Here is a 13,648-nt window from a genome sequence, read left to right as displayed (position 1 = left end):
GCTGGATATTGAAAAATATATTGATACAGTAAAAGTATACCAATACTGTAACCGCTGATAAATGTGGAAACGGAGAAAATCAATTCATTTTCTTACTTAGTATATGGGGACCAGTTATGGGTCTAGTTTGTTCTTGATTATGGCATTCAAGCCATTAATTTTCCATTCCAACAGTTAATTGAAACTTTTTCAAAGCCTCAGATGGTTACACCTAGCAGCTTCAAATTAACAGATTTGTGTAACGAAATTCTTAATAGGTTTTTAAATCGTTTGAAAAACAAGGCAACCACAAAAAGATCTTTTCGTTCCGTTTGTAATTCGCATTTCCGCTTGTTTTTTCGTTAATTAGTTTTCTTTCTTTAAAATAGCTTATTGGTTAAAGAAATCACAAATTTCAGTGGTTTTGTACAATACGCGTATTAATTGCTAAAAAGTTAGTCTAACCAGTCAAACAACAATTGGGTTGACTTTGTGCCTTGTTGACTGTACGTAATTTTTTTACCTATTCCAAGGTTTACTGATTCATAAGATTTAATTACGGATAAAGATTCTAAGAAAAGAATTTTGTGGTGTGTTATCTTAACATTTGTTGATTAAAAACGCGTTTTAATAACTTGGGTGAGATCAATATTCCCAAACTCGCAATTTCAGCATTCAAATAAATTATTAGACTGAATCGCTTTCAAGCGATTGGTTAATTTGATACTTGATAATAATAGTAGTTTCCATCGTACTGCTTATAATATCATTGTGGTTAAGCAGCCGTAAATGTATGCAATTTCTTACTAAAATAACCGGTAAAATAAGGTTTACTTTGGCTTGTGTAAGGTTAGCAGAGTACAATCCGTCAATGTCGCCCTAAACCAAGCTTCTCCTTAGAAATGGGCATTTGCTCTACCATCTGGAACGCCTTTTATTATTTCCGCAAACTTAGTACAGTCGTCTCTTTCTTTTTCGTTATGTAACAGCCTGTAATCTTCAGTTTTTAACTTTCTGACTTTTCTATTCATGTTCTATAAAATTTTGATCTCGCTTTCTTTCCCAGTCTTTCCACAATACTCCGATTTGTGAAAATGCATTATGAAGTATCCTTGGTGACCAACAAGACAACAAGAGCATTCAGAAGTGAATAAGTTTCCGCTCACTTCGCGTTGCTTAATACATGATAACTAGACATATATGTATGGGGATCCTGCTGAGAGAGATAAAAGAAGTGCAAATGACTAAATAACTTCCAACTAACTGCGTGACGATTCTCACTTGAAACCAGTCACAGTGCCAAGTAAAACAAAGCGATCATCAATTATATTTTCCGGTCATACACTCTGCTCGTTTTCCATACATCGAGTGCGTTTATGCAAATAAGACTGACACTGGCGACCGGTTTTGTCTCGGGTCGGCGCCGATGATCCATCAGTGTCACCTTTTCACCCGATACGCTAAATGGAAGTCCTATTGAACATAATGCCAGCTTATGAATGCACTGATTAATATACGAATATAGGCCTTCTCATTATCTTTATCCAAGACGATGTGTGGCACTAGAATTTCCTCCAAATGGTTTTTATTTGGGCTTCTTGCTTCCTTTGTACTGCTCACGTGCTATTAAATGCCACCCATCTATCTGACTAACGGTTTCATTCTGTCTTGTCTTTTATTTCGGGCTTGTAACTTTGTTTCTGGTAGTATCTACGTTATTCCCAAATATATTATGTAACTACATACTGGCAAATAAATATTATATGCTTTTGGCATCGTTTGTCGTATCATTTAGATTGGGCAAATAATTTGTATTTGTTTTAACCGTGTTGGTGAATATTTGACCCTTGATACAAGCCAATTATTGTACCTAATGAGATTTAAAATCTCTATATTTTCTGGTGTATTGTTGGGTTTACAATTGTAAATATTTCGTTTCACATTACCTATTCGAGTTCAATTGTTATGCTTATGAATTGTGGGTCGTTATTGTTCAGGCTTCTACTAGCAAGATACGCTAATCTACTCAAGGGCATGAACTATCAAGCATTTTCATGCGCTTTTTGTTACAAAATAATTTACGTTAATTCTTCTAAGGTCTTGATTCTTTGGAGATAGGTCATAAAAATATTTTTTTAAGTTTAATGTCTATTGTAATTTTTTTTTTTTAACTCTACAGTTTGTGAGCTTGATGATGTTTTATTTATGATGATGAATTATCGTTTACAATGATATCAGTATACGTGAGAGCTATTCCGGTAGTTACGACCGAGTGCTGTCGTGAGTAGTGATAATTTATGGACAAATCTTTCAGATAATATATTATTTCAATAACAATGACAAATTTTAAAGTAACTTTAAATGATATCGTTTTAAAGCGTCGGGCGTGATGATTGAAAGTTATCATAACTCATTATTTGAACACCCATCCATTAATTGAATTTTCAGAGTGGATCTGAAAGAATCAAAAAGATGAGACTGACACGTTTACACGTATGAATGCCCGTATGAATTTTTGGGAACAAACAAAAGGGCAATGACGTAGATTCCGATAAGGACGAATTTCATTCTCAAGGGATGGAACCCTTGGGAAAGCTAGTTTCAACGTTCCTCTCAAAATATACGAATAGAAACTAGATTCCTACGAGGATTTTTTGTAAGCAGCGACCCGCACAGCGGTTTTGGCTGCACAGCTGCATAACATCCGGACAAATACTAAACACAACTGTTCGTCTATGAGCTGTTTTTGCATTTTCATCTTTACTCACATGGTTATTAAAATTCAAACTTTGAAAGTTTTCAATTAAAGATATAGTCATACGTAGAGATCAAAAATAAATAATATAAGCTGAATGTAATATTGTCACTATTTACGAATTTTATCGTTACCGAATTAAAAATGTATGAAATTTTTTAATGGTTTTTTGTTGCCATAGATGCCTTTTTCCACGTAAAATTCCGAATAGCGAGTAAATTCTCGCTTCTCTTCGAGTTGAAATAGAAAGAGTTTTCAAGGTTAAAATTTTCATTTTTTCGAATATTATACGTAATCTGTATGAATTTAATGTCAATTATTCATTTTTTTAGATTGACAATACCTATATACTTACGTTTTCGTTTTAAATGTCACGTCAAACTCCTGATACATTTTCTTAATTTTAATTACCCGACTGTGGCGAAGCAAAAAGGAAGGTTATGATATTGACCTGTATGTATGACTGTGGGTATGGATGTTAACTATTCCCTCATAACTTCTTAACTAGTTATTTGTTCTGAGGTTGATATTTCGATTAAGCGTCTATCAAATTATTGTTCCTTTTACTGACAAATAACAGCGTTAATAAACCATATTATTCTCAAATTTTGTTTTTTAGACAGTCAAAACGTGTGGGTTTACCAGGACAGTCTTCATAAGAGCAGCTATCTGCGATCCCCTATATTTCTAAGTTTATGCTTTAGATAAAACTATAGGGCTTCATCCAACCTCATATATCAGGCGTTGTTATGGATTCGCGACTACAGTTGCGTGCCTGAGATGATAACCGCCTATCATATCACGTCCAAGCAGAAACTACTTGGATATATCATGTTGTGTTATGACAGAATGTAATCTACTTGATTTGTATTAGAACACAAAACCAACATCAACGTTATTTATTACGAGGATTTTTTTGGAAGAATTTCATCATTATTTCTTAAGTCGCCTATATTTGAAACTAGTAGTTTCGCAAGGCTTGTTGTGAGATATGGATTTTAAATCTGAAAAATTTGGTATAACCACTGAAAAATTTGGTATAACCAAATTTTTCGGATTTAAATAAACGATACAATCATATATTTTTCGGACAGCTGGAAATTAATATGCATCAATATATGATTGTGGCCAAAAGTTTGCATATTTTGCATCGGTTGATGGCATATGGGATCTCTTCCAATTTCACGTCTTTGTTTCTCTGATTTCGGGGCGGAGCAGAAGGGCCGCTTCTGTAAATAATTGCCCAGGCGGAGCGCAGCTTGGAACCCTACTCGGAGTGCCTCGAGTGTGGCGTGTTTTGTTTCAATATTTATACGGTCCCTACTGTTTCTATGATTCAAAAAATGTTCCTCTGAACATTTAAGCAGATTTCTATCACTCCAGCCTTGTTTCGCGTCTTCTCGGGTAGACATTTCATCATTCCTTTCCGGAGGTCTATTTTCAAGCCGTACACATCGTCAAATCTTTACCCTTTTCGACGTAAACAGAGACAGCAGTCTTAAAAATAAGTAGGTACCTCTTTTATTATGTAAGAAATGAATATTAAAACAATTTACATCATCATCTATCCAATATCTAATACTGACAAATCAATCATAATCTCTAAACCACAGAAACGCGACTAAAAACATGAATGAGCCTAATGGCATTATGAGTATAGCTTCACATCGTCGGCCTTCCTCGCTTCAATCTGAGCTCTCGCGGTTGGAAGCCCAATAGATCTTGAAGATTAAGCAACCCGCTGTACGTGACTTTAGCTTCCATTGAAATCTATCGAAATCTTTTAGCCAAGGGTTTTTGTGACTTTTGGCGGAGGTATTTATAACGTTCGAAAATTTGTTTACTTTAAAACGTAGTCTAAAATTTCTTGTTCAAATCAATATGATACATATTAAAATATTTCCAAAGGAAATAATTTTTACCATGACCTGACCGATGATCAAGGCATTCGTTTATGAGCGAAAATATTATGATACCACTGATACACGGAGCCTTTCAATAAGTTGTTTTTTTATACACTATTCGTAATACTCAAGAACATCTTCCATTTCAGAGCGAGTAACGTCACTGTCGGAAACGTATACGGGTGTAACATGCATTATACGTAAATAGCCGTGTTCACGCAAAGTGATTTATACACTTGTCATTTATCTGAGGCCACTTCCTTACACATGCGCCGCGAAATACTCGTAATACAACATGAACACCGTATGCACCAGTCACGATTCTCACGATATAACTGCGGTGTTCAAATATGATGCAAGAATTTGTTCTATTTGGTATATCGAAGATGTCACATTTTGAATTAATGACCAGTGAGAACAGGTCTTTTATTCGTTATCACCATCTCTTCGGGAAAAGAAGGCAAATTCTTCTTTCCACTTGCCATAACTATGCTTTATCCTTTACTTCATCTATACCTTTTCAAAGTAAACATCTAAGTCTCACAAACATTTTAAACTCCTCAGGGACTTTTAGGGTCAAAAGAACATTTAAAAAACGAATATGTAAACGTTAAAATCTGCTAAACAGTTAACGAACTGATAATGAAGAGCGTAGGTTCGGTTCCTGCATGACTAGGTCACGATTTCTATGGAAACAAATTGTTTTTGCGTAAACAAAATATTTAGAAAAATGGTTTTTTTTTTATTTTGTAAAATTAAAAGTACTTCTAAAGTGGAATTAAAATTTGTGATTATAACTGAAAACATTTCACGACACTAAGATTCAAAACCAAAATTAAATACTACAAAGAAGTTTCAGATGATCTGGAAAATTCAGTTGTTTGCTTCTACCCCATATATTAGAGTAGCTTAATCTGATTTACCCCGGTCCTATACATACATAGGACCGTTCAGAATATGACTCCTGTCCTGAACCCCAAGGGCGCCCGAAGGACGCAGGACTCCCTCCGTTGTTAAATTGCGTTTCGTGTTTGTCACGCTCCGTAACTCCCAGTGCGCGGCCTGTTTTACTGTACACGAGTTAAATTACACGTTAATGGCAGCTCTCATTTCGTCTGAGATTGTGGTGATACGGTGAGCAATAACCTCTATTTCGGTGTTAGGTTAGCAATCATCATTAGTTGTTTTGTGCTCAATGGGAGAAATTTGGAGGACGACAGTCTGACATTTGCGTTTAGTTCAAAATGTAGATAATTAAGTTAACTTTATCCTTATGGCAGCCTTTAATATCACTTCACATTGCGTAGAATGTAAGTCACCAATTTTTCTAAAGTTAAATAGCTTCAAAGATTAATAAAAATAGGAACTAGATAATTTAATCTCAATTTAGGTTAGTCAAACTGTGTTTTCTATGTTTTTCTGTAGAAATTTTATCAAATCAGTTCACGATTTTATTACAAAAAGATTTTAAATACCACAATTTATTCCAAAGATTTCTTTAACCAGTATACTGTAGATACGTGATAACGGAGCTTCTTCAGAGTGACCTTCACAAGATCATCGTGTCTCCTCAACATCTCTCCGCCGACCATATCAAAGTCTTCCTTTATCAGATACTAAGAGGTGAGTGATTATTTATTTTGATTTTAATCTAATTCATCATTGTTTATTTTCGATTTTCAACTCTTGACTATAGGGTTCTGCTTCGCAGATACGATGTTGTGAAAAGAAAGAAGACCGTACGAAGATATGTTTAATCATATTAAATTAATGAAGTCTGTTTTCAAATACCGGAATAAACATAAAACCTTCCTTCAAAAATATTCAAAATCCCGAATGAAATTCTATGAAAGACAGAAGGCCGATACAGGGCTAATCCGTGTTAGGTTTAATAAAAGCAGAAAACGCAAAAAGAGCCGGCGTCCATTACATAGGTGTGGACTTTACTGTAAATTAGCGAAAGGACAGAAAACATTTTAACAGCGCTCTCTCTTTTTAAGCCCCGTCACAAACATGACAGATATATACCTGCAATAGTCTACATGTATCTGTAGTACAAAAACAAATGGACTGATTTCGATGAGAGTTCACCTGAAATGCTTATATATGTGTACATCGAAGTCTGTGGTGGGTGTTTTGTGTAAAATTGTGTAGTATCTGTTCATATTTTTCATTTGTGTCTCCGACGCTGGCCGCCACACGTTGGCATTTGTAAATATTTTGTATATCGGATTAATACCTTTATTGCTTTTTCTCACTGCTTTCATTTTTAATGCTCTTTTGGATTTCTGTGATATTTTTTTAACGGATAAGTATATAATATGTATTGTATGCAGTGGTTTTGCAGTAAAGAATTTCAATTTCAACTGGATTTGGTATTTTTAATTTGTATAGCATGACTTCTCAAAACGCGGATGACGCCCGGCTTCGCACGGGTAGCATTTATTTATTTATGTACATCAAGGAAACTAATAATAAAACTTACAATAAAGAGTAGTAGTAGTCAGTACAAGGGCACTACTTATTTCTAGAGAAATTTAAGCATATATACATATAAAACTTTCTCTTCTATAACTATATCTATTGCAATGCAAAAAATACATTGAAATCCGTTGTGCAGTTTTAAAGATCTAAGCAAACATACAGACATAGAAACAAATGCGGGAAGAAGTAAATGTAAATAAACCAAGAAGTAACGAACAGTATGAACATAACGAAAATACAATCACAAAATCAACATTAAGATAATAAGGATGGTGTGTGTAACGAAATCATGTTATTTTTATTTATTCTCTTAGCAAAGAAAACGTAAACGTAACGTTGTAAAAATATAAATTCGCTGAGTTGCTTTTGTTAATGAAAAAGCGTAGGGCTCCAATGAATGCGGACCATTTGGCCGGGGGCTCCGTAAACAGAAAAGGTTGATTACAGATCGTGGGTTGGCGATGCGCCTTACAACGCATATTCAACTTTTGAAAATAAATGCAACATTTTTTAACACTCATGGATGAAACCAGCTGTTTCACGAACTTATTTTGCAATTAATTTTAATGAGTGTAGATATTTCTTGTTGTAATATTTCGGGGTTTAAGTAATTCACATGATTAATTTTAATAAAGCAGATTTTAAGTCAGTAACATTTCAGAAGCTTTTGCGCAAGGTAAAATATTGTCGTTTTGACTTTATTTGTCTTTAATAGGCCCCAAATTTCACAGCAAAACTTGCTTATCCTAGCTCACAGCTGTTATAAACAAAGTCACCAAGCCCTAAATTATTTAAATGCACTGGCGGTGAATATTTTTAAAGAGCATCACATCAGAGCGTCAGACCATTTCTAAATTGCTAGCGTGGTGAGGCCTGAAGGCACAGCTGCTCTCCTGCACACACCTGCAGTAAATCAATTAAAACTCCCAAGTGCTCGCAACTTTACTGCAACACGAAAAACCAACTACTGCATTACTCATTCCCGCTCCGACCATTCAACGTCGTATGAACACTAATTCGACTCCCCCATTAAAAACTTAGGGTGGGTTCACTAGCAAGCAAATCCATTTTGGCGGATGAAAAAATATCGCCACCCGACCGTCGTCTCGTCTCCCGATCTCACATTATTAATTTGCACAATTATTCGTACGGTTCCAAGAGATTCCCCGGGCGAGGCGCGCAAAGGGGAATTAGAAAAATGCGGTCGTTAAGCCCTACCGCTTGCCGCGTTTAATTAAAACTTAATAGTTGCATCGCCTTGATGGATTCAATCTTCTGCCACACTATACTGTTACTCATTTGGCTGCGATTTTGTGCAATAAACAATGCAATTCCATTATTGCCGTTTCCCATCGATTTAATTACTAATATTGTCAGCACACTTTGACTGCATGCCACAAAACGCAGTGAGTAAATGAGTTTTTTATTCGGATTTCCCTCTTGCAGATTAAAGTTGTCGCTCTCGTCTCATTCCATTTCCGAGGCAGTCGAAGCGTTTTAATGAAAGTCCGAAGTGCGGTGGCGTTTCTGTCTATGCCTTTTGATGTCATTTATTTCCTTTCCAAATAAGTAGCAAAGCCGAGACACAAGCTAGAGTTTCATATCGTAAAGGTCGATTTTCGATCTTTTAAAGTGCAACTTTGAGGCTACATATTTATCAAATTTTAAGACGGTGACGGCTAAAATTAAGGTAAAGTGCAAAAATACGTTTATCTGCAAGCAAACGTGTATAATTTATGCTAACGTTACATGCAAATTCAGATGCAGATGTTCTAGCAATCTAGGATATGCGGGTGAGGCTTGCTGTGACCATAAACGGACGCACCATCTAGACAATGGCATCTGGTGAATGCTAGTTGCATTATACATATTGCCACGCGTAATGTACTAGGGGTTATGTCTATTATTGGTTACCTCTGCTGCCATTACAAGATGTAACGAACGAGTCTTCCAAAATGAAAGTGAAATCTAAAATTTACTTTATTCTAAATTTTCCTCTCCTGATTCAGTACTTCGTAGACTACTCATCACAATCCAAAAGAATATACGGGTGTGTACAGCAGGTGAAGTATACCATAGACCATAAACGGACTATTCGAGACAATAATGGCATCTCCAGTATGCGAGGGACATAGTCCATATTCGACGCATAGCCAACTCTCCGCACGTTCCGCGCTCCACTGCCGCTCGTCCATTATTGTCCCTTGCTTCTATGTCGACCACATGCTAATGACACGTAATGGTTCCTAACCTATGTTGGGCAGCTGATATTAAACAAGCAGGCTTGTCTATTGCAATTTCGAAGTTTGTTGCGGCCTTAGCACACTGGATTCAGTTTGTTTCAGCCTTTTGTTAACAAAAATATATTATTTGAGTAATATGGGTTTATCTCAGATACCAAAATAGAAAGTTATAAAATCATGACTCCTCTTTAAACGATCTTTCGTTTGAGGTTTTTTTTTGTAGATGGCACCACCCGAGAAAAAAAAAGGAAATTATGGAAATTCCGCGCTGTCCTATTCCCGTGTCTATAATATTATTTATGTTCGCGGTTGTGCCAGCAGGAAATCACCTCTACGCGCCCCTGCCTAAGCTAGCGGGGATTTTGACTGATAAATGGCAACACCCGTTTTGTTACCTCACGCCCGATATTGCTACAGGATTGGAAAATTCAATCACTGTGCCTGATAAAAGAATAGATATTGTTTGAGCTAAAATTATTCGCCCTCCTAAAATTATTAGCCTTCTTAAATGCTATAGTACATTTTGAAATGAGTGAATGAATTTATAACCTAAATCATTATTTAAGGTACTTACTTGAATATAAACTTTTTACTTGAAACAGTTAATGGCAGAAACTGTTCGATGTTTTAATTATCAATTGAATAACTCTTCTCAAATATATTTATAATAATTCCAAAACAACTGATCTTTATTACTAAAACAAGCTCCTAACGTGGGATATAAATTTGTATTTGTCGTCCTAAATAGGAAACGCATGACACGTGTAATCTTCACTCGTTCCAGGAAATCCCTCGTGTCATGTCGTGATCCGTGTATATTCATCAGGGCTTGCCGGTTGGCGACACTTCTAATACTTCGCCTGGTACAGTCCCATTGTAATCTCTTTTCCGGCAGATGGTATCCAATCATCTGACGCGATCGAAGACTCACCCAACTGGTTGTACCGAGGCATTATCGTGAAAACGTGATTTAGAAATTGCATCGATTTGTTCAAATTGTGAGTTTAGTTTGTTTGCAAAAGCAAGTTCTAACAGTAATTTAAATGAAAGCAATCTGAATTGATAAATTACGGCAATGTTGGAACTATTTATAATTAATTGAAGTAAAAAGATAGCCCGTGTGTATAAATGTGTGTTGGTCAATTTTTTATCAATAAAATTATTTTATCATTTTCCAACGGAAAGATTGTTTCAGTACACATAAACATTCCTTTTCAATTCCCTGCCTCCGATCTCAATATCAATACGAAACCTACATATTACAAATTTCATTTTGTTCAAGGTTATGTAGTCTCGTTTCTAATGAAAACCACTTTTTGGTCGACCTTTGTTTATTTAGGAGGAGTCAATACTTAGAAAATTGCTTATCTATTCTTGTACAAATATGATTTCTATTGCTATTCATTCAGTTTGATTACCTACTGAACGATTAATGATCCATTTTCATTAACTTCCATAAATATTATTCTTACGTTTATGATATCAATACAGAGGATTTGAAATTATCTTTTTCTTTTTTAAATTTATTAGTTGAACGCATATAAACAATTTTTTTTAAACTATTGCCTCTTTCTGACTGAGTCTTGTGTACGCAAATAAACGAACATTTACCTTAAAACTGCCTGGTTCCCCAATTCAAAAGGAAAAAGAATATTGTGCCTTAACTTTTCTTGTGGGAATATCAAGTTCCTTTAGTATAGTTCCATTGTTCCTGTTAGCATCGCAATAGTTACGGACGCGTTAATTGTGAAAGCTGTTCCATCTGTTGAAGACAAGGCGCTCCCGGCTTTGTTTGTCCTCCGCTTGGTGAACAAACACCCCACTATGAAACAGTTTACTGTTAATACTGTTACCATTGTGTCCCCATTTAGTGCAGCTTTTACCATGTTCTAATACAGGTTAGGTTCCAATGCTAAGGTTGCGGAGGTCAGACGGAAAATTTGACTTAGCCAATCCAGAATAAATAAATATATACGGGACAAATTACATTTATTGAGTTAGCCTCCAAGTAAGTTCGAGACTTGTGTTACGAGATACTAATTCAACGATACTATATTTTATAATAAATACTTTAACCATCCAAGACCCAGGCCAATCAGAGAAAGTTAGTTTCTCATTACGACCTGGCTGGGATTCGAAACCGGGACCTCCGGTGTCACAGACAAGCGTACTACCGCTAAACTGCTGGATCATGAACAAAAGTCGCGGGCTCCAGGGAGGTGAGGATGTAACCTGGATTAACGCCAGGAGGAAGAAGATTGTGTCTCTGGGAATGTTGTTTGTCGGTTGTAATTCGATCGTCGATGTCGATCAAGGCTAACTGGCCCGTATTGGATTCCAGATCGTAGAGGCATGGTGGAATGTCGTGTGACGTGTCTTTTCTGGATTTTAGTCATGTGATATTCCGAGGCTGCTCGAGTATTGCGGAAATGGCACGTCTCACGTTGTTTTGCTACCGATATTTATCTTTTCTTTATTTTGTTTTTTTTTTTATCATAATTTGATTTACACAGTTCAATCGAACAATATTTTTTTTTTATTTGTAATACGAATAATAACAATAAAGCAAAATTTAATTACTTCCACTTTGGGATTTCTTACAGCCATTTAAATTAAAAGCTATCCTTAATATCTCTTTATTCATTGCATATTAAATTTATCTCCTTGGTGAAAATTTAATCAAAGAGGCCCTACGGTCAACTGAACTTTAAAAGACTAATATCAACCAAAGAATCGTATCCTCGCAAAAGGCCAGCTTTTCAAAACTGGATTGACATTTTAATGCACTGTACGAACCAGTGAATGGGTCTCGGTGCATTGTACCCGCGAAGACCAGGAGCAAGGACTAGCGGGCGTCGCGGTCGGCTGCGCGTGCGGCCGTCGACCCGCCCACACCCGGCATAAGGCCCATCTATGGTGAACCGCTGCGCTGGCTGTAATACAAAATTCAAATATTTAAATGTTTATCTTCACTAGGGTAAACCTTTCGCGACGAACACCTGAGCGCACAGCTTGCGAGCGTGCATGCGCAAAGAGCTTATTCATGAACGCTGACAAGACATATGCCTTACGCTCTTTCAGTATCTTCGGCGACTTAATTTTTGCTAGGGACATGTGTCATGTGTGATCTAAATTTATCTAGATAGAAAGAGAAAGAACAGAAAAAAGTGAACTCTGTCGATTATAGTTTTTGATGAACTTGGTTGGAATTATCATATACATATATCAGGACATCAGATACGGAAGTCTGCGTTGCTTAAGACTTAGCGACATCGAGTTTAAAACTGACCGATTGTCCTACGTATAGTTTGGTGACAGAATTTTTCTTCATCGAAAAGTTGGTTGAAAGATAAAGGTATCTTTTAAAGTTTTATCGACAAAAAAAGGAGTGTTTCCGACTACACCGAAGTTTATCTAATAACCGTGCATCACTATAATCTAGTCTGGACAACACTTATGCGCATCTTTCACTTGCATATTGTCAACGTTTATATTGACATTCTTTGCATCGATAAAGATCGCTCGTCCACTTTTTATGCACTTTTAGTGACAGATGATCATCTGCAAGTCGTTTATTGGAAGTGAACGGATTCCAAAGTTGTAGAGGAAGAGGTAGATGGGAGCCAAACAGTGTAAATGCACGTTACAATCCATGAAATGTGAACATTAGCACTCATAAATAAAAGCACTCATTCAAGAATGCTTTCTATTCGCTCCGTTCATCCCGTACTCTATTAGTATTCATTATAGGTCCCTACGGAAAACGTAATTATAGAAACGGCATTCAGCAAAGTTAAATTAGACGTAACAAGTTCTTGGTACAATTTTATCATAAAACCCGTATTCGTACTGGTGTGAGGTGAAAACTGTGTGCCTTGGGGAAATTTAACTCTGTCTGGCGGCGTGGGGTGTCATTAATACGTTGTGACGTCATGCAGCGGTCACAGAGGGTCAGGGCTCAGAAACAGTGAGTGTCAATTTGATGGGTCTAATTTCAGTTTGACTATATAATTAATAAAAGTTTTAAGTACCGACTCTAGTTTTTTATTACACAGATTGAGTTAGCCTCGAAGTAAGTTCGAGACTTGTGTTACGAGATACTAACTCAACGATACTATGTTTTATAATAAATACTTATATAGATAAACATCCAAGACCCAGGCCAATCAGAAAAAGTTCTTTTCTCATCATGCCCTGGCCGGGATTCCAACCCGGGACCTCCGATGTCACAGACAAGCGTACTACCGCTGCGCCACAGAGGCCGCCAAAAAAGTTTAATTTGC

General features: G+C 36.3%; 1 protein-coding gene across 3 annotated transcripts in view; it reads left to right on the top strand.

Moving 5' to 3' along the window:
• LOC106138878 (serine/threonine-protein kinase NLK) overlaps window positions 1–13,648 on the top strand; it is a 90,914-nt gene that overhangs the window by 62,918 nt on the left and 14,348 nt on the right. For all 3 annotated transcript variants that reach the window (XM_013340173.2, XM_013340178.2, XM_060954868.1), the window contains exon 4: window positions 6,155–6,261. In XM_013340173.2, the coding sequence (XP_013195627.1) occupies window positions 6,155–6,261 (107 nt within the window). The remainder of the gene's footprint in view (window positions 1–6,154; window positions 6,262–13,648) is intronic.

The sequence above is a fragment of the Amyelois transitella genome, chromosome 5 (assembly GCF_032362555.1).
Source record: "Amyelois transitella isolate CPQ chromosome 5, ilAmyTran1.1, whole genome shotgun sequence".
Classification (NCBI taxonomy): domain Eukaryota; kingdom Metazoa; phylum Arthropoda; class Insecta; order Lepidoptera; family Pyralidae; genus Amyelois; species Amyelois transitella.
Note: the sequence above shows the minus strand (reverse complement) of the source record. Positions and strands in the feature narration are given on the sequence as shown.